General features: G+C 35.5%; 1 protein-coding gene across 5 annotated transcripts in view; it reads left to right on the forward strand.

The window, feature by feature from the left end:
- Nrip1 (nuclear receptor interacting protein 1) overlaps nucleotides 1-22,625 on the forward strand; it is an 84,233-nt gene extending 61,608 nt beyond the window's left edge. For 4 of the 5 annotated variants that reach the window (XM_076868182.2, XM_076868180.2, XM_076868183.2 and 1 more), the window contains 2 exons: nucleotides 8,441-8,633; nucleotides 15,381-22,625. In XM_076868182.2, the coding sequence (XP_076724297.1) occupies nucleotides 15,723-19,196 (3,474 nt within the window). In that variant the 5' untranslated portion in view covers nucleotides 8,441-8,633; nucleotides 15,381-15,722 and the 3' untranslated portion in view covers nucleotides 19,197-22,625. The remainder of the gene's footprint in view (nucleotides 1-8,440; nucleotides 8,634-15,380) is intronic. The other variant, XM_076868181.2, reaches the window with a different exon arrangement.
- Nucleotides 22,626-26,808: the final 4,183 nt, after the last annotated feature.

Below are 26,808 nucleotides of genomic sequence, written 5' to 3' on the forward strand. Positions count from 1 at the left end.
TCTTTGTGAATCTTTGTCATATCTGAGCTCTTGGGATGTTGTAGGGTAGGTAAATACAATGGTGAACCCCTTGTCTCCTTTTATTTTCTCCTTTCCATAGAAAAGTATATTACTTTTTATATCCAGTTTACTTTTTGAAAATGTGATTGATTTAATACATATATTTTAATTAATTTCTTTTAATTATCCATGGTAAAAAATCAAATGCAAACGAATCTGGAGTGACACTTGAAAATGTCTTTCTTTTTGTAGAGAAGAAGGAAGTTGAAATAAGACACTTAAGTCCATCTACAGTGGGGATATATACTTAGTCCTGAAAGGAGCATCAGTCCTAAAAGGTAGAGCAAAGAAAGGCAGAGTGATTAGGTTTAGCTGTACTAGGAATATTCTTAATAAGGTCTTTATACCATGGTGGTAAAATAACTAAAATATGGAGGTAAAATTACTGGAGCCCAGGATCATGCAGCAGAATCTTAATGAGGATCTTGCTGGAACGTGTGCATTCAAATGAGTAGAGTAAGGCACAAATAGAAAATCACATGCTTTTTTTTTTTTTTTTTCTTAAAAATCCCTCACAGCTTCAGAGTGCCAAGAGTTGGACCGCATGGCCAGATTTCATCTTTCCTCTGTTGATCCCATCCCTCCTGTTAATGACAAGAGGAAGGAACTGAGTGAGAAGTAGTTGTAGAACTACAGGAATAGAAACTCCTGCCTTTTTTTCTTGATTATTCCACCATAGAATAATTAGTATTTCTGACTCCTTCTTTTAGGCCGTTGTTCAAACATTTTGGGCTAGGGCTATAATGTAGGACCACGATGGCCAGAGTTTAAGAAGAATTGGAGATGTGAAAACGCAGTGGTTTACACCATGAAAAGAAACAATAGAAGCACTAGAGGGCTTGGGTACAGCTGACCTCTCCTGACCCAGGGTAATCTCCTCAACCTTACCGAAAACTTGGATTCTACTCTGATGGCAGGCTGCTTACTATTAGAAGCTATGCTCATTTTCTACTAGAATTAGGGGCTAAGGATGGTAGAAGTTAGCTGAATCAAGATCCACTTATCTAATATTTCGCAATCTAGCCCTCTGAGAAAGTACCATCCCGTCTTTGTTTGCTGGCCAACTTCAGCATTCACCCAACCATTATGCTGGGCTTCACTTAGTAATTCATTTCCCATAACTGCTCACATACCAGCTTAAATGCTAACGTCTCCCTTAAGATACAATCACCTCTTGTATGGTTCTTGCTGTTGCTTCCTCTTCTGATTGGTTGACATAGTACTGAGGTTGTATATTGAGTGAAGGTGTTCTCTCTGAGTTTGCTTTTCTTTCATCCATTCATGCTCAAGGTTCTCTTGAACCCTGTTCAGAGCTGTACAATCTATCGCTGTATGATCAACCAGCTCTGACTCACACTTGGGCATTTATAATGGTGTTTAAGTGCAGTCACACCATCTCACTCCACTGGACCATTCCCAACATAAAGAATTTGGCCTTCCTGACAGAGTCAGGATCTTTTGTAGTTCTGAATACCTGAAGTGTTCATAAGTAAGAGAGGTAGAAGTAATTTAAGCCTTAAGAATTAAAAGATGGAAAAAAGAAGAGGAAGAAATCAGGAAGCAAGAAGGAATAGTAGGGAAAAAATAAGCGCTTATGGGCTGGAGTGGCTCTTAGGCTAGTGGCACTAAAATCATGTTATAGATGTGCATCTGATTCTGATGTATTAAGAAGTATTCTTGAATTTAGTAGTCCAGATTTGTGGTCAATTAGCAAAATTACGAAGTGGGAGAAGTAAAGAAATAAGGTACCTGTGCTGTTTCACAGCTTATTTTTCCCTTGATTAACAGGAAGACCATTATTTTGTTGTAGATTCCATGTGTAAAGAATTGGTTTGTTTCTTTTCTATTGGCCATCATCTGAATTGCCCTCCTTTTGAATATGCAACTTTTTTTTTTTTTAACCTTTCAGCCAGGTGCAGTGTCACAAGCTTGTAATCCCAGCTGCTCAGGAGGCTGAGGCAGGAGGATGGCACATTCAAAGCCAGCCTCAGCTAAAGCGAGGCACTAAGCAACTGAGAGAGAGCCTGTCTCTAAATAAAATATGAAATAGGTCTGGGGATATGGCTTGTGGTCAAATGCCCCTGACTGAGTTCAATTTAAAAAAAATTTTTTTTTTCAGACTTCATCTCCCCAGCACCCACTCGTCCCTATGTGCACACATGCACCCATGCTCAGACCATTACTGTTCATGTATGTGTAACAACTTCGTAATCAGTGATACTGTCGGCTAGTATTGGAAATAAAAATTTACCTACATTTAAATTTAATAGAATAGAGGGAAAATAGTACCATAAAGTTCTTCAACAAGTCCTCAGTAAGTTTCACGCAGCTGTAGGGATAACTTGACGAAAGGACATGTTCAGCCAGATGGCCTGTGCTGGCCTCCTTCCCATTCCTGCAAAAGATATGTTATTCACTCCCAGGGTAGCTCAGGGAAAGAGCTGATTATGGAATTAAAACAACCAATGTCCAATTAACCCCTGTTTTGGTCAATGTTTCCTACACAGTTTGGATAATTGGCATACTTTAGTTCCATCAAGGGAAGCAGCTGGTTTATTGGTTAGTGCAGGCCCCTGGGAATAAGAAATATGAAATTCTGTTATCAGCTCTGCCCCTACAAACTTAAGAATGACCTTGGGCATTTTATTTACCTCTTCGAGTTTAGCCTACCTCCTTTGAAATTCAGAGATACATGTTGCTCTTTAACCATGACATGAAGCTTAGTATAGAAAAATTAGAAAAAAGAGCATTGATATTTACAGAGTTCTTTAGGACCATGAATAAAAGGTGCAGTTTAGCATCCTTATTGTTAGTACAGAATCATAATGATGTTGTGATGACATGGTCAGAAGCCCCCGCAAGCAAGCTTAAATACTAGGGGATATAATAGAGGCATGCAGCAGTCCCTTGACAGGCTTGACAGGAACCCGGTGACAGGCTTGCTCTGCACCTCCTTGAAAGCAGTCTTCCCCAATCACTTGCTGCTCTTCTCTCTTTCATTTACCCTCTTCATCTCTGCTTCTCACTGCACGCCTGCTTTCTTCTTTCCTCTCAGTATACTGATTCCTCTCTATCCTGCCTATGAAATGTCTCATTATGGCCACCCTTAATGAAGTCTTCTGTCTTTCTCAGAATTTCAATTCTAAGGAACAGAGATGACTGGTCTGTTTCAGTCAGATTCGCAAAGTTGATACAGTCCCCTGAGGGTCAGTGAACAGGTTCTTTGAAGTTATTCCATGCTTTAAGTTTTTCTGTCTTATAAGATTATAAAATTAAAGATTTAGCTAGTTTAAGTAAATTATTTCACATGCCCCAATTTTTTTTTTTTTTTTTTTTTTTTTTTTTAGTTTTTCACATTATACACAGAGGGTACTAAATACTTAAAGTATCATGCATAGGAATACAAAGACAAAAATAGTCTTAACCATCGAGGAACATATAGGATGACAAGCAAGCTGAAAAATGTTAAGAAAACTCTTTCATCTAGTTCTATGTCTATAAATAACAGAATACTTAAATTTCATTAAGTGCTTAGAAAATGCTAGATATTATACATTTTATTTAATAAAATAGGTTTATGGGTAGATACTATTATGCCATTTTTACAGCTAAAGAAATTGAGTCCCAGAATGGAAAAGTAAACTGACCTAAATCATTCATTGGTGATTGAAGTGTCAGGAATCCGGAGGTTGTTCTTGTAACTACTGTACTTTGTGGCCTTTCTAATAAAAACAAGAGACTTAAAATAGCAGAGACAAAATTTTAGAGTATGAAAAGTAATCTAAAATTCTCAAAGTTCTCCAAACGTGTGTGATCTATCAAATGTTTTCAAATCCATTTTTATTATTGTCTGTGGCAATTTAATAGGAAAGACTAAAATTCAGAAGATCATGATTTGGTTTTGGATCAGCTACTTACTGGATGATTAACCAGTCACTTAATTGTTCTGACCGTTAATGCCCTTGTTTAGTAATGAGGAGAATAAAAAACAACAAAACAAAAAAAAAAAAAAAAACATGGTATTTCATTTGAGGAAGGGTTAAGGTTTAAAGCACACATGAAAAGGCAGAGCTTTCTAAGTGCATAGAATATTTAGTAGGAGTCAGCAATCTATGCAGAGAGCCCCCAAGAGGTTTTATAACCAACAATTTATATCTTTGCAGCACCTACCACAGACTAACCCAGGAACATTTGTCTTCTTTTGTTTGCCCTTTGCTAGGCTCCTGTCAACGATGGGTTTTAACTGTCTTATCTAAACCTTATCGTGGTGCGAGAGCCAGTTAGTGGAACACAGCACCTATGTTATAATGTTTGAAAGGCAACTGAAGGATTTGTCTAGTCTCCCAACTCCCCAAAAGGACCAATAATCAGACTAAAGAGACATTGTAGCTCTGTCCAAGAAAGAATTTTATATTGTTACAGTTGTACAAATATAGAGCAAATTATTTGAACAAGGGACAACCCTTATTAGCACTGTCCTATGCCCAAGCTGTATAAATATGATCATATACATTCCCTAGATGGTTGTATGAAATAAGTGTTCATTTTTGTGCACTTATAGGTGATAAAAACTTTAAGAGTGATTAACTTGCCCAAGTTAAAGTGATTTAGTCAATAATAGAAAGAGCCAGAAATTGAACCCAGAACCATTTTATCCCAAGAGATAACCACGTTAGAAGACACTTGATGGTCACTATAGGTTTTCAGAAATAAACTGGGCAACCAGAGTTAGCAGATAGGTTATGAGGGGGAAAAAGCATCATTTGAGATAATTGATTTATTAATAAGAGATTGTCTTTTACCTCTCATCTAACTTTTAAATGGTGTGCTTTTGTCATACTTGGAGAATCATTTAATAAGCCATAATGTTGTGAAAATTATAGGTGATGATAGACCCATTAGAGAAAAATAGATTTCACTCCATAAGAATTAGCTCTTCTACTGGGCATGGTGGGCCACCTGTAATCCCATCGGTTCGGGAGGCTGAGATAGGAGAATCATAAGTTCAAAGTCAGCCTCAGCAACAGCAAGGCACCAAGCAACTCAGTGAGACCCTGTCTCTAAATAAAATACAAAATAGGGCTGGGGATGTGGTTCATCCGCTGAGTACCCTGAGTCTAATCCCAAGTACCAAAAAAAAAAAAAAACAGCCGTTCTTAAATTTTATACAAGTCCTACGAAGTTGTTTATCTAGTATTCTGGAGGATGGGATGTTTGTTTAGCTTTAAAAATGAATTATTAATCCAAGTGAATAAAGTACTTACAAATCCATTTTATAATGATAGTCAAGGAATATTGATTTGATAGCCAAATGCTTAAAACAAATGCCTAAATAGCTTCTGGAATACAATAAGAAATGTTTTGTTTTAAATACATATTAAAGAGTGTATTGCTATACATTTTAGAAAACTGAGTTTTCTCAGTCTTATTCGTATCAAAAGTTAGATCTCTTCCAAACCCGTATGACTTCTTAGCTTTCTCAGACCTGAGAAACACTAATGTTTAATACCATGACAAGAACTAAGAGTGCACCTGAACTTTAATCTTTAATACAGGTCAAAGAAGTGATTTCCCTGGTTTTATATTTCTGTTAATGGCAACATGCCAGCATGGTAAGAAGTAGTACAAAAGGCATGGCGATATGTTGACTTGTCCTGTGTTAGTGTTCAAGGCAGACCTACATGGATTACACTTGTTTTTGTTGAATCTGGCTTGAGTCTTTCAGGTTTAGTCTTCAAAAGATAATTACAGCTAGGTGCAGTGGCTCACACCTGTAATCTCAACTATTCCAGAGGCTGAGACAGGATTACAAGTTTGAGGTGAACTTCAGCAACTTAGTGAAATCCTGTCTCAAAATCAAAAATTTAAAAGAACTGAGGATGTAGCTCAATGGTAAAGTGCCCCTGGATTCTCAGTCTTTAGTATTTGAGGGAGAAAAGAATAAAAGGTAATTTGATTACTTTTACATTTTCTAATTGGATCACTTTAGTTTACGTTTATTCTTATTTAGCCATGAAATGAAAGCTTACACTTGATGTCAGCAACAAATGTAGGTTCAAATGAAAAATAATCATGCTAAGAACAGCTTTAGCTAGAATTTATCACATAATATAAAGGGTTGAAACTCTTTGGTGCACAATTATTACCTGCTATCAATTGTGGTTAATACAGTTTAAAAAAAAAAAACCTTTATTTCGTAAAGGCTTACATTCCTTGTTTTATTATAATTATTTTTAAAAATATGTTTGGTTTTAGGGAATAATATATTTTGATGTGATATTTAATTTCTTAATATAACTCTATCAAAGGAAATCTTCACAAGGTAATAATATTTCAGTGTTAAATATGTGTTACCTGTCTTCTTTATAGAGGAAGTATATGAAAAATTTAATGGTAACAGTGTTTTGAAATATACATACTCATTTTTTAAAAAAATTTTTTATTTGTTCTAATTAGTTACACATGACAGTACAATGACCCTGACATATCATGCATTTGAATCAGATGGGATATAAATGTCTGTTTCATTCTACTATCCTTCCTATCCCCCCATCCCCTCTCCTCATCTTGATACCTTCTCTGTGTATATTAGATCTCACTAACCTTGACTGGGAAAACAGCAATTAAAGGAACTAAATGAATATGATTGATGCTTTATAAACAAATGTTAAAATAAATGTCTCTTACATAAACATAAAATCCTTTAAAATATGCATTTTTAAAATACAGAAAATCTTTTATTTTTTATTTTTATTTTTAAAGCAGAAAATCTTTTAAGAATATGTATTTTTAAAATATATAAATCTTCTGTTTTTCTACCAGAATATTAGTCACTCATGTTTTCTAAATCCACAGAACTTCCTGTAGATGAAAAAAGAAACTTTATTACTCTTTAATTTTGTACATTTTTGTTAGTTTTTAGTTAGGAGAAAAACATATCTTAAGTTTAAAAGCCAAACATTAGAAATAACATCATATCAGAGGTAAGTTGGAGGTGGTGGCACATATCTATAATCCCAGCTGCACCCTGAGGCAAGAGGATCACAGGTTTGAGGCCAGCCTGGGCAGCTTAGTGAGACCCTGTCTTAAAATAAAGGGGCTCAGTGGTAGAGCACTTGCCTGTCATGTGTAAAACCCTGGGTTCAATCCCCAGTACCACACACACAGTTAATCTTGAGCTACCTTAGGATCACAACCCCTCCCCTCCACACCTCTTTTGTAAACTAAGGCTCCAAGAGGTTGAATTCCTGCATGTTCTACTGGGAATGCTAGGTTACCTGTCCTGGGCCATAAAGATGACAAAGACTTAATTCTTGACCATAAGGAGTTTACTCTGTAGACAGGAGGTAGGCAGACAAAAGCCAAAATGCACTTTTGTAAGTGGAATGATTGAAAGATTCCCTGAATGCTATAGAGGCACAGACAATCTACCCCTAGTCTATAGTTTAGGGAAGGCTTCCTGAAGAGGGGATGTGTCCTCAGCCAAGACTTAAGAAATGAAAAAGACCCAGCAGCTCAGGAGGCTGAGGCCAGAGAAGCGCGAGTTCAAAGCCAGCCTCAGCAATGGTGAAGACGCTGAGCAACTCAGTGAGACCCTATCTCTAAAATAAAATACAGAATAGGGCTAAGGATGTGGCTCAGTGGTTGAGTGACCCTGAGTTCAATCCCCGGTACCAAAAACAACAACAACAACAACAAAAAAACCCCAAAAGGATGTATCTTAGCTTGATTGTAAGTGAATGGGATTTAATATATCAAATCATGATATATTAAATCATTCTCTAAGCATTTTTTGTTCTGATATATTTCATTAAATGATGATAATGATAGGGATTAGATGGACAAATGGGAGGAAGGCCAGTAAGTAGATGAATCTGCTTCTTCATCTGTATTACCCTGTTTCTCTCTTGTTTCTTTCTTACATCCTTACTTACCATTAAAATATCTAGATATAAATATAGATATTCATTTTATATAAATACTATAATTGAAAATACAGTAAAGAGCAAATGGCAAAACAGAGTATAAACAGAAAGAAATTGATACAAGGATTTAAATAATTGATATTGAGTTAAACTACTAAGCAGTGTATTGATCAGTATAGTGTATATGTATACTTGCACACACCATCATTCTATCTCAAAAAACTAACCAACCTGGAAAAGCGATGCGAGATTTCTTTAAAGCTAAAGTATTTAGTTCTTTTGTATTAAAATGATCTAACTTTATGAAATTATATGAATAATAGATACTAAGTATTTGTTTTTGATGATTCTAAGTGTTCAAGAAAATGTTGTTCTGAAGTATTTTTGGTCCAGTGAAGTCAGAAAAGCCCTGACCTATGTTACTTAGACTTCTGCTGTTCCTGTTTCTCCTCCAGTTCACTGGAGTCCTCCTCTTAAGCTCCCAACTACCTCATCTGTATCTCTGTGTCGTGGGTGCTGTGGCAAGCCATCACTGCTGTAGGGAGTGAACACGTCAAACCTGGACACAACAAAGCTGGATCTCTGATTAACAGTTACTTCTTCAGTTAAACTGAGTTTATTACTTCAAACACTTGGTTATATACACAGGTGAGCAAAAGAGAGGTCAGGGGAAAGTGTGCAAGAAAATTTCTTAAATATATGTGAAACCATTTAAAGTAATGGCCCAGTGATGGTGTACCAGTAGCTTTATCTTCCTAATTGAAGAGCATATTTTAATGTTATTTGCTAATATTTAAAGATACGGAACTTGTGTGTATAAGATTATTTGTTTTTGTTTACTAATTATCTGTAGTGGGACCTTGTCATTTTTATTGACTTTTTCCCTTTACAGATATTGTTGCTGTCTGTGCACATTTGTCCATGAATTTTGTCTGTAGAGACACTTATCTTCCATATCCTGCTGAAAGTTTTGATCTAAAACTCTGTTCTGAGCCAGTACTGGCAAGAGTGATGTCACATAATGTTTATCATTTCTGGAAAATCAAAGTACATGGTCCATTCATAGCAAATCAGCATTTTCTCCCAGATAGCAGCAAGTAAAGAATATTTTTTTGTCAATTGATAAGTGATTCCTCTAAAAAAAAAAAAAAAAACTTTAATGTAGTGTATTTTATAAAGAATTCTGTTTGTTTTCAAAAAGAATGTCAATGGAGTTTCTGATCAAAGTTTAATGTACAGATTATCATCCATTTTCCGTAATTTCAGTATACCTACAGTCTACTTCTGCATAGTAAAGGAAGTTTCTTTCTCATGATATTTAATTTGGTAATTTGATTTGATATTTTCCTTTTTATTTTGAGAACATTTACATGTCTATGTATCATAGGTAGTTTGCAAATTGTGTAAAGTATAGCAGGTGATAGTTGTTTAACAAGGAAAGCTTTTATAGTATAAATTTGCCCCAACAGTATTATTAATCCTTAAAATAGTTTCTTTATATCAGGGGATGCAGCTCAGTAATAGAGCATCTGCCTGGAATGTGTGAGACTCTGGATCCTATCCCCAGAATCATGAGAAAAAGAAAAGAAAAAAAGGAAATGATTTCTTGATCAGAATGCTTCAGCAAGAACATTTATCATACAGTGCAACTTAAAATAAATTCATTATCTTGTTTGAACACTGCAACAAAGGCACGGTTTTGTTAGCTAATTGAATTCTTCAATAATATATTCAGTTAAAATCACTTATTGTTCTTGATCCCTTGATGATAACTGAAGTTTCTTCCCCTATGTGTATGGTTTGGAAATTGGCATGGAAGACTATGGATACAGCATAAAACTTTTCTGGTTGAACCAGGACTTTGTAGTTAAATCTGTATGTTTAGGAAGAAGTTTTAACATACTATTACTTTCAACCTCAACTGGAGCAAAGGCTTGAAGATGTGAAAGAGTATGGTCTATATCCTCTACAGATCTATAAATTACATTAATTTCAAAATTACAACATGGCCAGGAGTATTTATTACAAGTATGCAGATATGGATAGCATGTACATATGCATAGCATGCATACATACATACATAGACACACATAAAAATTCAAAATTCTAACAAACACACAGGTCTCTTCTTTGTCTATGATTCCGTACTAGCAGAACTCACATTATAATAAAAGCAATGAAAATCTTTAAGGTGGGAGGAGTATTTTTAAAACAGAGTGTACCCTATGAGTAAATGAGGAATGTCTGCTAAGTGTACTAAAAACCCTAGGAGCTTTGATCAAATGCCAGCTGTTACATCAGTCTGCTGGTAATCTTTCTTGATGATCTGTGACCTTGACCTTGGGCTTCTGTCTGTATGTCAAAATCTATTTTAGGGATAGGGAAACCATAGTTGAGGTTAATTGGATTTATTCACCATTCAAAGGATGTCCCTGTATGTATATACTATAAACACTCAAAACAATTCCAATAGAAGAAAGAACCATTTTCCATTATATTTTTTATTTTAATAGAGACTAGAAAATACTGTAATTTTGAAACTTCATAGAAAGCAGCTGTTAGTTTTAGATTTAGACTCTATTTTTCTTTTACATTTATGTACTACCAAAATAATTATTAATTTATATTCTTTCAGAGAAACTATTAAGAAAAGAAGACAATGAATAGATACTAATGCTAATGAGGAATCTCACTTCTCTGTAAAAATTAGTTTTTTCCTGGGTTTAAAAAAATATAGTTAAAATTAATTTAATTCTTTTAAAGAAACTATAAAGGCAGAATAAAGCAAATAGTATGTTTTTTGAATTTGTTGTATGTACATAAGCCTTTTGAGACTAATTCAGAGCAAAGAAGCCCTCTCCACTTTTATTTTGCTATATCAACTATAAGGATATTTGTTTCTTTCACCAGGACAATTATTCCATCTTTCTTTTGCATTTATCTATGTCCTTAAGGATCCTAATTCTTTACTATTTCCTTGTATTTTATTCAGTATACAATCCTTATGAAGTAAGCAAAAGTACCGGTTTGACTTTAAGTACATATTTAGCTTTTAAATAAACATGTACTTAAAATTTTATGACCTACTTTAAAAAAATAGTGATGATAAGTGACTTTTGGAGGATTGGGCAGGTAAGGTCTATGGCTATTACAAAACCAGTTGCTTCCTCTAGTATTCGCTAAGAACACAACAAAACAGATTGATGAGGGTTCTTCCCACAACTCTGACAGTATATCATCTTTCTGGCTAAAATGCTTGTCATTTTTATAACTACAGTTTGCCAAATTGGAATCATGGGAATAAAATTTTGGAGTTGAAGAGATCTTTATATGTTTTTGTCCTTTTTTTGAACACTTAAGTCAAGCAGTAGTGTCTCCTTATCTTTTTTACTAGGTTGTGAATGGCACTGTGTTACTCCTGTGGTAGCAGCTGATAAGCAAGTTAAAGCTGATGGACTTGGAATTTAGGAGCATATTTTCCCCAGGGCAAAATTATGTAAGTCCCTCAAGTTGGGATGGAGAGCAATTGTGTGGCTACCTTACCTGTTGCAGCATCAGTCAGTGGTTTCCATGTTACCTTCTCTGCAGAGTATTTATATACCTAAAATGAGAGCCCCTGGGAGAGGGTAAGAAACTTTCAAAGTCAAATTTCATATTGAGACCCTAAATTGAGCAGAATGTTTATATATTAGTTAGTTGGACACAATACCTTTATTTTATTTATTTATTTATTTTTATATGGTGCTGAGGATGGAACCCAGGGCCTTGCACACGCTAGGCAAGGGCCCAGCCACTGAGCCACAACCCCAGCCTTAGCAGAAGGTTTTTAAATAGATTAATTTTTTGATACCCATTAAACTGTAAAACCATACTTTTGATGAAGGTAATACTGCAAAGATAGAATTTGAATTATTCCAATGTATTAACTATCAAAAGACATACTAATTTTGATTAATTTTTTCAAGAAACTAGAAATATATTCTAATAAATGAAATTTCAGTCTTATTCTTTTGCTCATCTGTTGTGAGTCTGTTGAATAAGGAATTCACTGTAGTCTTCACTTTTGGGGGTTGGGGGTAAACAGGGGTTGAACTCAGGGGCACTTGACCACAGAGCCACATCCTCATCCCTGTTTTTTGTATTTTATTTAGAGACAGGGTCTCACTTTAGTTGTTTAGCACCTTGCTTTTTGCTAAGGCTGACCTTGAACTCACAATCCTCCTGTCTCAGCCTCCTGTGCGTATTACAGGCGTGAGCCACTGCTCCTGGCAGTCTTCACTTTTTAATGAAGCTTCAGAGTCTTTATCTAAAATGTTACTTTTCCTTTCTTCTAAGAAATTGAAGTATTGTTTTTTAGGTATTCTAATTTTTCATGTCGTTTGGTTTGGAAAGCTCATTCTTCCATTTGGGTAAAATGTTTGGTGTTATATCCTGCTGTTAAATTAATCTTGAGTTTCTGTTTCCTGTTAAGATTTTAATTCTCTAAAGTTTTTACCTGGATCCCTATTATTTAAATAAAAAGTTCAATAATTAGGACTTTGGAATCTTCTTTATACTTTAATATTTTCCTACTAATATTAAGTGAAATCTCTCAGTGTCTTTTTTATATATAAAAGCATTATATAAAAACCATCCATGAAACAATCCACAGTGATAGGTGAGTACTAGGTTTAATGCCAGTACCTAACCCCCACATACACACACATATAATATGTAATATTGCCCAATAGGAGTTGTTATTGAGTGTCACAATTAAGTGACCCTTCTGATTTTTTAGTATTTTAAAACTAAGAATCCAAATGCTCCTGAAGTTGCATTGCTGAAATCCCTTTAAACTTATTATGCAAAGAGATATACCTGATAATGCAGAAAAAAATTGGGGAAGATTTCATAGAAACAATTGGAAGTCATGAAATATTCCTCAAACATTCCAAGTGACATCCTTTAAATGTGTTTTTAAGGGAGAATTTGATTGCAGGTAAGATTGAATCCAAAAGCAGCTAGAGAAAAACTTTTGTTATTATTTACCTATTCTCAACCAAAACCAATCCCACATATAGTAATTCTAGTAAATGTATCTTTCATTATATTTTTAAGTGCAGCTGGGTGGGGTGGCTGGCATTCTTATAATCCCAGCCACCCCAGAGGCTAAGAAAGAAGTATCACAAGTCCAAAGCAAGATAGGCAATTTATAATATCTTGTCTCAAAAAAATTAAAAGGACTTGGGATATAGGTTAGTCATTGAATGGTTCAAGTACATACCCCCTGACATACAGTGCACCCCTGTGAAAAATACACTCTTGTAATTCAAGCTGATTACAGGACGTTTAAGATTTAATTTCTTTAAACTAATCTGTATATTGAACTTAGATTTTCCTAGAATCTGTCTATATATGGTCAAGATTCCATAGAATTCTTTTATTATTTGGTTTCTTTAATAAATGTCTCACCAAACATGCTTCATGCTAATAAATCAGTAAAATCTTAGTTTTATCAAATTTAAAAGATTTTTATGCTTATAATTCAAAACTAATAAAAGGATTTAGTTTATAATTTTCATATTGTTAAGTAGTTAGAGATGAATTATCGGGGTTTCTTTGGACCTTGAGATTTTAAGAATTTTTAAAAAGAACATTTCTAACTGGTAGGAAAGATCATAATATGTGAATTATTTTCTTTTGAAAAATTGTAGTGAAAGTGTTTTTAATAGAATAAAACATTGAATCCTCACTATGATGCCATCTTCAGTGTTCTTTTTGCATATTTTACAATGCTGCATCAGCTTTCAAGAATGTAAAAATAATATGGAGGTAAAGCCTGAATTTTGTTTTTATTAAATACAATTGAGTATTCACAATTTTTTATTTTCTGTCCAGAATGTTAGAGAAGAAACTTGACATGGGGAGCTGTTTCAAACAGAAGGTGAATGCAAAGAGACTAATAGCACTGTAGACATGAATGATGACACTGCCATTGACTTGTATAAGCAGCATAGCTAGGTGTTATCTTCATATGACAGTATCCTAAATGGATTTTCTCCAATTCAAGAATTAGTGAGAGAACAGTATAGGGGTTTTTTGTTTGTTTGTTTGTTGGGTTTTTTGTTTTGTTTTGTTTTGGTTTTGTACCAGGATTGAACCCAGGGGTACTTAACCACTGAGCCCATCCCCAGCCCTTTTTATATTTTATTTAGGAACAGGGTCTCACTAAGTTGCTTAGGGCCTTGCTAAGTTCCTGTGGCTGGCTTTGAACTCATGATCCTCCTGCCTCAGACTCCCCAGTTGCTGGGATTATAGATGTGTGCCACCATGCCCAACCCTGATTGCCCTTTTTAACTTGAATGATGTATGAAATTATTATTTCATCCTTTATGTTGAATACCCAAATTTAAGTGAATCTGTTCATAAGTACAAGTACTGACAGCAGGTGTAAAGAAGATCGTAAAGAGAGAGGTGATATGGAAACAAAATAGTTCTTGGATCTATCACTGTAATTGATGTTCATAAATCTAAAAGTGAAAAATATTTGGCAATTATAGAACAAAGAAGTCTATCCTCTTTTCAATGTAAAATATGATCTCATTTTCAAAAGTAACATTTTGAATTTCAAAAGTATAAAAATAAGAAACAGAAAAGCTAGACGCTTTTTGTTATTAAAAATTGGAACAAAATTATGGGGTTGTGTATAAATAATTATGTAAGTTATTTATAAATAATTATGTGAATTATTTGTACATTGACTTAAGTATTAAGAAAATATCTGTTGGGCCCAGATATTCACTGGTTATGTCTGAATGAGCTTCTTAAGAATCACTCTCTTTAATATTAAAGTCATGGTAAATATGATTAAGACTGTCATAAGTACACAGGCCCACAAAATAATCTTCAACTTCTTAATGCTTCCTTCTTTTTTTCTTTTTTTGAAAAATTCTAAAAATTAGTTATTCATTGTCTGGTGTGTTTGGGGAATAATGTCAGAAGTGAATGTGTTCTGTTGGCCTCAGCCACTCATCATACTTATCAGATGAATCCATATCACATACATCTCTTTCTTTTCCAGCACATTTGCTTTTGTTTCTTCCTAAGTGCATAGTAATGTAAGGACACTAATTCTAGCTCCCTAATGGAGGTATAAAATTGTAAAGGAAACTTAGCATTCATATTACTTTGCAGAAAGGTGCGTATGAAAAATCAAAAGCTTGGCAGACTTTAGAAGACAGTTATAAAACACTGAAGCATTAATTACTAAAGAAGCAACTACAATGCATATATGTGCATATTATATAGGTATATGTGCACATATAAACTTGTAAGTGCTATATTCTTTTCTTATAGGTATTATAGCATGACCCTATCTTTGCCTCTACTTAATGATTTTTATTTTTATTTTTTTAGACTACTGATATTTGCATTTAATGAAGAACAAAAGATGAAGATGGAAAAGCAATATATTCACTAAGAATTGTCTGCTTGCTTGCTACTACAGACCTGTGTATTGAGGAATTCTGCTTCTTAGAAGTTGATCAACTCTGGAGAGACTGCATTGGAATTTACCTGCCTTTTATCTTGTCATTGCCAGAAGAAATCTTGGTCAGAATGTAACAGTACCTCTCTACCTGATTGCTATGGAAGGTGATAAACTGATACTCACTTATTAAAGTTGAATCTCACTCACCTACAGAAAATCAACCTTTAAAGTAAATAGAAACCAAGCCCTTGTGAACACTTCTATTGAACATGACTCATGGAGAAGAGCTTGGCTCTGATGTGCATCAGGATTCTATTGTTTTAACTTACCTAGAAGGATTACTAATGCATCAGGCTGCAGGGGGATCAGGTACTGCCATTGACAAAAAGTCTGCTGGGCACAATGAAGAAGATCAGAACTTTAACATTTCTGGCAGTGCATTTCCCACCTGTCAAAGTAATGGTCCAGTTGTCAATACACACACATACCAGGGATCTGGCATGCTGCATCTCAAAAAAGCCAGACTGTTGCAGTCTTCTGAGGACTGGAATGCAGCAAAGCGGAAGAGGCTGTCTGATTCCATCGTAAATTTAAACGTAAAGAAGGAAGCTTTGCTAGCTGGCATGGTTGACAATGTGCCTAAAGGCAAACAGGACAGCACATTACTGGCCTCTTTGCTTCAGTCATTCAGCTCGAGGCTGCAGACTGTTGCCCTGTCACAACAAATTAGGCAGAGCCTCAAGGAGCAAGGATATGCCCTCAGTCATGATTCTTTAAAAGTAGAGAAGGATTTAAGGTGCTATGGTGTTGCATCAAGTCACTTAAAAACTTTATTGAAAAAAAGTAAAGCTAAAGATCAAAAGCCAGATACCAATCTTCCTGATGTAACTAAAAACCTCATCAGAGACAGGTTTGTAGAGTCGCCTCATCATATTGGACAGAGTGGAACAAAGGTCATGGGTGAGCCCTTGTCATGTGCTGCAAGATTACAGGCTGTTGCAAGCATGGTGGAAAAAAGAGCTAGTCCTGCCACCTCACCTAAACCTAGCGTTGCCTGCAGCCAATTGGCGTTACTCCTCTCCAGTGAAGCCCACCTGCAGCAGTATTCTCGGGAACATGCTTTAAAAACACAAAATGCAAATCAAGCAGCAAGCGAAAGACTTGCTGCTATGGCCAGATTACAAGAGAATGGCCAGAAGGATGTAGGCAGTTTCCAGATCTCAAAAGGAATGTCAAGCCATCTCAATGGTCAGGCACGAACATCAAGCAAATTAGTGGCTAGCAAAAGTAACGCTACAACATTTCAAAATCCAATTGGTGTTGTTCCTTCTTCTCCCAAAACTCCAGGTTATAAGAACTCACTGGAAAGAAACAACATAAAACAAGCTGCTAATAATAGTTTGCTTTTACATCTTCTTAAAAGCCAGACCATACCTAAGCCAATGAATGGACATAATCAGAATGAGAGGGGAAGCATTTTTGAGGATGGGAGTACTCCCACAACTATTGATGAGTATTCAGACAACAATCCTAGTTTTACAGATGACAGCAGCGGTGATGAAAGTTCTTATTCCAACTGTGTTCCCATAGACTTGTCTTGCAAACACCGCATTGAAAAACCAGAATCTGACCAGCCTGTTTCTCTCGATAATTTAACTCAGTCCTTGCTAAACACTTGGGATCCGAAAGTCCCTGATGTAGACGTCAAAGAGGATCATGATACCTCAAATAATTCTAAGCTAAATTCACACCAGAAAGTAACACTTCTTCAATTGCTACTTGGCCATAAAAATGAAGAAAATGTAGAAAAAATCACCAGCCCTCAGGGAGTACACAGTGATGTGACAAAGTTCAGTACTCAGAATTATACAAGGACTTCTGTGATAGAAAGCCCCAGTACAAACAGGACTACTCCAGTGAGTACCCCACCGTTGCTCACATCGGCCAAAGCAGAGTCTCCCATCAATCTTTCTCAACACTCTCTGGTCATCAAATGGAATTCTCCACCATATGCCTGCAGTACTCAGTCTGAAAAGATGGCAAATACTACATCTAACCACTTGATGGACCTTACAAAAAGCAAAGAATCACAAGGAGAGAAACCAGCTCAAAATGAAGGTGCGCAAAATTCTGCAACTTTTAGTGCCAGTAAACTGTTACAGAATTTGGCACAGTGTGGAATGCAGTCTTCCATGGCAGCGGAAGAGCAGAGACCCAGTAAACAGTTGTTAAGTGTAAGCACAGATAAACCTGTGGGTATAATTGATAGATTAAATAGCCCTTTGCTGTCAAATAAAACAAATACAGTTGAGGAAAATATAGCATTCAGTAATCCACCCGCAGTTTCGGAACCAGGACTTTCTGGTTCTGAGATAGAAAATCTGCTAGAAAGACGTACTGTTCTCCAGTTGCTTCTGGGAAATCCCAACAAAGGTAAGAGTGAAAAGAAAGAAAAAATTCCTGTAAGAGATGAAAGTACTCAGGAACATACAGAGAGAGCTTTAAGTGAACAGATATTGATGGTGAAAATAAAATCTGAGCCTTGTGATGACTTACATATTCATAATACAAATGTGCACTTGAGCCATGATGCGAAGAGCAGCCCATTCTTAGGTATGAATCCCACCACGCAGAGAAGTGCAGCTGCCTTACCAGTGTCTGAGGACTTTAAATCAGAGCCTGTTTCACCTCAGGATTTTTCTTTCTCAAAGAATGGTCTGTTAAGCCGATTGCTGAGACAGAATCAAGAGAGTTATCTGGCAGATGATCTGGACAAGAGTCACAGAAATAGTGAACTGACACCACTAGAATCAAAGAATCTTTGCATGGTCCCTAAGAAAAGGAAGCTTTATACTGAGCCATTAGAAAGTCCATTTAAAAAGATGAAAAATAACATTGTTGATGCTGCAAATAATCACAGTGCTCCAGAAGTACTTTATGGATCCTTGCTTAACCAGGAGGAGCTGAAATTTAGCAGAAATGATCTTGAATTTAAATATCCTGCTGGTCATGGTTCAGCCAACGAAAGTGAACATAGGAGTTGGGCCAGAGAGAGTAAAAGCTTCAATGTTCTGAAACAGCTGCTTCTCTCAGAAAACTGTGTTCGAGACTTGTCCCCACACAGGAGTAACTCGGTTGTTGACAGTAAAAAGAAAGGACACAAAAACAATGTGACCAATAACAAACCTGAATTTAGCCTTTCTTCTTTAAATGGACTGATGTACAGTTCCTCTCAGCCCAACAGTTGCATGGACAACAGGACATTTTCATACCCAGGAATGGTAAAATCTCCTGTAAGCCCTCCTTTCCCTGAGCACTTGGGCTGTGTGGGGTCTAGACCAGAATCTGGGCTTTTGAATGGGTGTTCCATGCCCAGTGAGAAGGGACCCATTAAGTGGGTTATCACAGATGCGGATAAGAATGAGTATGAAAAAGACTCTCCAAGACTGACCAAAACTAACCCAATACTGTATTACATGCTCCAGAAAGGAGGCAATTCTGTTACCAGCCGAGAAACACAGGACAAGGACATATGGAGGGAACCTTCGTCTGCTGAAAGTGTCTCACAGGTTACAATCAAAGAAGAGTTACTTCCTGCTGCAGAAACTAAAGCTTCTTTCTTTAATTTAAGAAGCCCTTATAATAGCCATATGGGAAATAATGCTTCTCACCCACACAGTGCAAATGGAGAGGTGTATGGACTTCTGGGAAATGTGGTAACAATAAAAAAGGAATCAGAATAAAATGAACCTGCCATCAAGCTTTGGATCTTTTTAAAACTTAGTATGAACTTGAGATCTGTATAAATAAGAGCATGATTTGAGAAAAGCATGGTATAATTGAAACTTTTTTTCATTTTGAAAAGTATTGGTTACTGGTGATGTTTAAATATGCATACTAATTTTTGCTTAACATTAGATGTCATGAGGAAGCTATTGAACTAGCAAACTGGTTGTTTAACACTTCTGTATGCACCAGAAAACAACTGTGAGTAGCCTATGAATGAAATTCTTTTATAATCATAAATAAGAGGCATACATTAAAATGTAAAATTCCATCCATAGTGGATTAATGCATTTTGCTGCCTTTTGCCTTCATTAGGGTACTTTATTTTGCATTTCAGAAGTCAGCTTGCATAACACATGTTTTTAAAGTTCAAACTCTTTAAAGGGTAATCATTAAATAAAAAAAATAGTGATGATTCACATCTCATATCCAATTCAAAAGTAAGTCAGAAAAAATATGCTTACATTTTTCACTTTTGCTAAAAAACATATTTATTTTTAAACACTTAGAAAGGGTTTTGTGTCAGCCCCCACCCAGACCTTTTCAATATACATTTCTTTAAACCTTGTACTATTTAGTAAAAATTGATTAAAATTGAGGGAAGTTTGATAGATCCTTTAAAAAAAAAGGCAGATTTCCATTTTTTGTATTTTAACTACTTTACTAAATAAATACTCCTTTTACAGAATTAGGAAAGTTAACATTTATCTTCAGGTGGTTTCCTGAATAGTTGACTATTTAAAAATTTTTTTTAACAGAAGCAAAAAATGGCTTTTCTTTGGACAATTTTCGCCATCTCTTGTAAAAGTTGATTCTCACCATTTCTGTGGTACCTGTGAGTCTTATGACCAGGATTTCTTAAAGCTGGACTCAGACCACCTACATTAGAATCATCTAGAGCACTTGTTTTAAAATGCAGATCCATAGGCAGCATCTTGGACCTACAAAACAAGGATCTCTGCTGAGTGGACTTGGGATCTTCCATCTGCATCTTAACATGCTCCCTAGATGTTTGAGAACCATTGCTGATGACTTTTCTCAGAACATGAGTCTGTAAAGAAACTATATGATGCCTATATTTTCCCCAGTAGTCATACGTCAACTCAAAATTTGCAATATTATAGTTCTTATATTGCCGTTATGTCTTTGGAAATCGGGTTCAGAATACTTTTTATGACACAAAAATTGGGTGGAGGGGACAACTTTCATATCTGGCTCAACATCTCAGGAAAATCTATTATTTATGTGTTCTAATGAGTAACATCTACTTAATTAGCCTTAGGGATGGAATAACAGGGCCACTTACCAAACTCAGGTGATTCCAGGATGATTTGAAAACTTCTCCTGAATACATCCTTATCTTCTATTAAAACCATTGTCCTAAGAACAGTGCTGACAAAGATTAAAACATTTAGTTCAAACCCAAGAAAGGAACTAAACTCAGATTGACTTATTAGCAAAAAAGTACAAAAGGCACATATCCATGAAAATGTACACAATAACTCCATTGGATTTATTTGTTATAAATAGTAATTAAAAGCAGATATCCAAAGGGTTGTGGAAGGACTTAATATGTAATTGAGCCAATGGGATGTTAGTCTTAAAACAAGTCTTATTTTTTTTTTTAAGTTCGGTTTTCATAATCCACAGTTCATTCACCAGGTAATATTTTTTGTTTTCAGTTGTGAGCCAGGTTAGCAACTAACCCATCAAAAATTACTGTATAAAAACTATTAATTAGAAGAAAATGTATTTGAACTTGTTCTACTTGAAATTGTTTCTAAAATTTTTGTATTAAAAAGGTTGTTATTTCCTAATATGTTCTAAAATGCTAAAATGATTATTTTTTTTCTCAAAATGATTTGTAAATAGTTACTGGATATATTATACAGTAATAGGAGCAAATATACTGCATCACAAGGAGATGAAGGCATCTGCTTATTCTGACATGAAGATTTCACTGGCCAGTGAATATAGTTAGTCTATTCTGTATCCGTTCTGTGACAATCTCATTGTCTACACTTAGAAACAAACTTTTCAGCAAGTCATTTTTCTCAGGCATTGTGAAAGGTCTGGAACATTAGGTGTATGTCAGAAAAAAATGTTAGTATTCTCTCTTAGGGAGAATGGACTTTTTACAAGGGAGTGACTTTTAGGTCAGGGACAAGAGCATCCAGAGCCAGCATTGCTGTTTTTATTTTTGTTTGTTTGTTTGTTTGTTTGGTTGGTTGGTTGTTTGGTTGGTTGGTTGATGGGTTGGTTGTTTCTATTGTTGTTAACAAAGGAATGAGAATATGTAAAACAGAAATAAATATGACCACAAAGAACACTGTTCTGATTTACTAGAGAATGTCCCCCAATTTGAGTTTAGAATGATTTTAAAGAAGAGCAGTAAGAAAGGGCATACATCCATAAATTCAATTTATTTATGCATATATAGATACAAGGATGCACATACACACATTTTCAAGGACTATTTTAGATACCGAGGCAGTTTCTTCCTAATAAAGTCATTTGTGAAAGGGTACTACAGCTCCCGTTGACATCAGTAAGGTAGCATTACCTGTTTATTCTCTACTGCATCTTACAGAAGAGTAAACTGGTGAGAGTATATATTTTATATATATATATATATATGTAATATGTATATATATATATTGACTTGTTACATGAAGATGTTAAAATTGGTTTTTAAAGGTGATGTAAATAATGATTTCCTTAATGAAAAATACATATTTTGTATTGTTCTAATGCAACAGAAAAGCCTTTTAATCTCTTTGGTTCCTGTATATTCCATGTATAAGTGTAAATATAATCAGACAGGTTTAAAAATTGTGCATGTATGTATACAGTTGCAAGTCTGGACAAATGTATAGAATAAACCTTTTATTTAAGTTGTGATTACCTGCTGCATGAAAAGTGCATGGGGGACCCTGTGCATCTGTGCATTTGGCAAAATGTCTTAACAAGTCAGATCAGATGTTCATCCTAACATGACAGTATTCCATTTCTGGACATGACTTCTGTGGCTTAAGCTTTGTGAAAGAATGTGCTTTGAATCCAAGGGTCTTAATTTTTTTTTTTTTAATCGAGTCAACCACTTTTCAACATAAAGAATTCACGCAACTACTTTCATGAATTTTTAAATCCCATTGGAAACATAATATTATACCAGGTGTCTGCCAGTGTTTGTTAATACTGGAATACAGGCACATTACCGTTTATGGTAAGAATCTGGGGTTTACACAGCCAGCTTTGATGCAACCTGCTCAGTAATATAATTTGTCATTTTTATTAGAAATTTAATTTCTTCATGTGATGTCATGAAACTGTACATACTGCAGTGTGAATTTTTTGTTTTGTTTTTTAATCTTTTAGTGTTTACTCCTGCAGTGAATTTGAATAAATGAGAAAAAAAATGCATTGTCTCTGATTTGAAATGATTGTTATTCTGTTGACTTTCTCTGGGTTTTAGCTTTTTCCCTATACAGAAAAGTTCCAGGTCATGAAACTGACAGTAGGTCTTCAAAGTTGTTTTGCCCTTTTTAGAAAACTAAGTGGGGAAAGAAGACAGTGAGTGGGAGGTTAGGGCATTTAGAAACAGGACAGTTAAAGCACACCTCAAAATGACAATCAGAGGCTGAGGTTTTAGCTCAGTGGCAGAGCACTTGCCTAGCATATGTGAGTTACTGGGTTCGATTATCAGCACCATGTATCAATAAATAAGATGAAGGCCCATTGAAAACTAAAAAAAAATTTTTTTTAAAAGACAATCAACCTATAGCCTCCCATTATCCGGTATCTGAATGATCACTAGATATTTTTAACCAGAAAAGAATTTGTACAATATTTAAAGGTAAAGTTGGTTAGACATACTTTGTTTTAAGGTAAGATTTTATCAGATGGCTTTTTATCTAATTTTCAGAGTGTACAGTTTTTTAAGTAGGAGAAATAGTCTGTAATAGTTTTCCAAAAGGAATTTGTGTGTGTGTGTGTGTGTGTGCGCACATGCACATATGTACGTGTGCGTGCCTGAGCATACATACACATATATAAGTAATGGAGACTGTTTTATTTAGGGGGAAAAAAGGCCTGTATACGTGCTCTGATATTTAGGACCTTAATATAACAAGTGGAAGATGTCCCAAAGATTAGTTCCATTTTCTGGCATTAAAATAGTCCCGTTATAATCCATGCAGGTTTTCTCAGCAGGTTTATACACATCTAAAATATGATCAAATACACTGGGGCTATGGCTTGGTGGGAAAGCACTTGCCCTACATGTGCAAGGCCCTTGATTTGATCCCTAAGATCTCAAAAAAATAACATGTCCAAGTAATAGAAATATAGTCCACTGTAATACATTATTAGCATATTGGAAAATTAGATCCTCCTATATGTACATATGCACCATCAGAATGAGGTGCACAACTATATTTTATTTCTTTATATGATAAGGAAAAACATGACAATTACATCAAGTAATGCATTTCCTGTGAGGGATTTTTAAGGAAAGAACAGCAATTTTTGACTATAAAAGTGTTATTGACTTTAATATGCAGAAATTTTAAAAATCAAATCAGATAATTCCTCATGCTATGCAGCCCATTAATCCAATGTGGGGATTTCATCAACAAATACTGCCTTCTATCATTTGGGATCACTAAACCTTGACTTGTTTGACTCCAGAAAATAGGTTTGAAGTGCTCACTTTTAGGAATGGTTTACTGCACAGAGTTTTAAGACAAGGTTTCTAACAATTCTTCACCTTTTAAATATTAATATTAATAGCATTGATTTAATACTCCAGTTCTCTTAATGGTTGGTTCAGTAATTTTCCTATTTTCAAGATACCCTCTTTGTGGTAAGTTTAAGACCCCTGCTTTTAAAAAAAAAAAAAAATTAGTGTACTCTTCAGTGGGTGGCAGAACAATTGGAAATTAAACCCCACAAATTCTGTTGTACTTTTAAAGCCATCTCATGCGTGTCTACACTCTATCAGTAGCTAAAATAGTATAGTTAAATAGAAAAGGATTTTTGATCCATTTTAAAGTATTTTTACAGATTCTGTATTGACAAAAAGACCTAGTTTTTTAAGCTATTTTTCCTCTTATTTTACCAAACTTAATCACCATGGGCTCCAAACTTTGAGAAAAACGTGTACAATCCCTTTGGACCATATGTTTTGCTCATTTTTGCAGAAAAATGATCACCTTTAAGAATGCATGTGGAAAAGGAAGTGCCTGAGATTTTATATTCCCTTAATTAATTGATAAGATAATACAAGGAAATAGTAGGACGATTTTCTTGTAATTAGAAAACTACAATTTTCTCCCGCAACTGAAGGGCTGCCTCTGCAGCAAATCAAGCTGAAGTCCTTGGCCAGCCATTGGGTGTGCCAGCCAGCCCTACCTGCCATTTTGCCTCTACCTTGATCTAGTAAATTTTCTTACTACCTTGTTTTATATCCCCAAGTGTCACCTCTGTAAATGTGTTCAGCTAAACCTTGAGGGAATAAGTGGGAGACATCCTTTTTCCTCTTCATAACTTTATAATCCCCTTCAAAATCAAGGTGTAATGATAAGCATTTCCTCTGTTCTAAACTTTGCTCTTCCCTTTTAGTTCCCTTTCTTTTGGGGGAATTGTCATCCATTTAAAAAGTATTGAGAGTGCTGGGATTTAAATGTGAATACAACTGGGCCCTTTGGGACTGAAGAAATAATACCAGTGGGAAGAATAAGCTCTAGATTTCCAGCTAAGGCCTTCCTCTGTCTTTTCTCTAATTGGGTGCTTATTACTATTAAACATTTACCCTCACAATCCCATGCCTTTCTTGCCCCACTTCTACAATAAAGTGTTTCTTTAGAGGTATAGTGTTCTTTCCATACATCCATTAGAATCTGGCCATTTATTCACAAAGACAATCATCATGATCTTCCAACATGAGCATGCAGGGGAGGCTGTGGAACTGCTTCAACCAGCTCTTTCTATTAAGTCAGGTCCACCTGCCAGAGTAGCTGGCACCCTGAAAGAGAAATTTCTTGCTGTAGTCCACTCTGATGTGTCTATTTCGGGAGTAGAGATGCTCAACAGTGCTTCAAACTTCCGACCTATCTTAGTGGTTTGCTGGAAGGTATGTAATAAGAATATAACAATCACTAGAAATTAGAATTGCTCAAAAAATGGGCAAACCTGAGTCAGAATTGGAGCAAGTCCTGCTACTACCTTCCCTTCTGGCCTGGGTAAGTCACAGACATGTGATCTCCTTGGTTTTTACCACCCAATATCTTCGAGTCCTATTCATAATGCTACATTCCTATTGTCTCCTAACAGGTTCTTTCACCATAACTGTGTTCTGCTATTACAGATCCCTCTTCTTTCCATCAATATCTTTGGCAATACTAGCCTGTCTTCCCACACCCCATACTTTAACTCATATTCCTTCTATTTGTATAAGTGTCCTTTTAATTGTCCACTTGTGAATATCCATCCTGTCCAACTACAATATCTGAATTTTAACTTGTCCTAATTTTGAATTCAGTACACATTCCTCCTCCCAATTTACTTCGTGTTCCCTTTGTTGGAAGGTGCATTCATTTCTAAAAATTTTTGGTCCTCAGCAGACTTTATTATGGTAGCCACTATCATCTGTTGCAAATTTCCAGCTCATCTGTGCCTTCACTCAGAGCTTTATCGTACCTCACCTCTGTTCTTGCTCCAGCATCTACTTGGCCTGCCTTTTGTCTCTCTCCTCCCCAATTGTAATAGACACCATTGCTGGAATAATCATTCTAAAGTATGAGTCTGTCAAATCTGCCTCAAATTCTCCAGTGATTTTTCATTGCTTATGAAATTCACACTCAGATGTCTTTTTGAGCCTGTCAAAGTAGTAAAATGTGTAATACTTCTTTTGGAAAACTGTAGGAAATGATTGATCTACACGGAGGAGCTAAAATTATTCTAATTAAAAAAACAACAACACTGATATGTTATTGATGTCTAATTTTAATTCAGGCAGTTAATTCCATGTTCTCCAAGGTCTTCTTGCTCTGCCTGCATGTTCACATTTTCATCTCATTCCCCACCCTCTAATACCCTCTGTCCATCATCCTCAATCATGCAAATAAGAACCTTTGAATAGGAACTCACTGTTTTTGTGTACACCTGCATTCTTGGCGTGGGTGCCTTCAGTCATGCAATGTTCTTTGCCTGAAGTGCCTCCTTCCTTTGCCTTCCCTGTTCCCATTCTCAGCTTAGTAAATTTCTATTCAGTTTTAAAATCTGACAGGTATTAACTCTTCAAAGAAGTCCTTCGTGGCTCACTGCTGGAGAGCACAGTGCGTTGTTCAGTCCAGAGTTCCATAATGCTTTGTGGAAGTCACTCTTACTACACTCATTAGAATGGCTAACAATTACAGTATTCCTTCTAAAGGCAAAAAGGATGTCTTCTTAATCTCTTTACACTCAAAACCTAGTACATGTCTTGATTCACAGCAGTTTGTAAATGGATGTCCAGAGAATAAAGAAAAGGTGTTGTCTACTCAGTTAAAAAAAAAAAAAAAATTCCCA

This window comes from Callospermophilus lateralis, chromosome 10 (assembly GCF_048772815.1).
Source record: "Callospermophilus lateralis isolate mCalLat2 chromosome 10, mCalLat2.hap1, whole genome shotgun sequence".
In the NCBI taxonomy this organism is placed as follows: Eukaryota; Metazoa; Chordata; class Mammalia; order Rodentia; family Sciuridae; genus Callospermophilus; species Callospermophilus lateralis.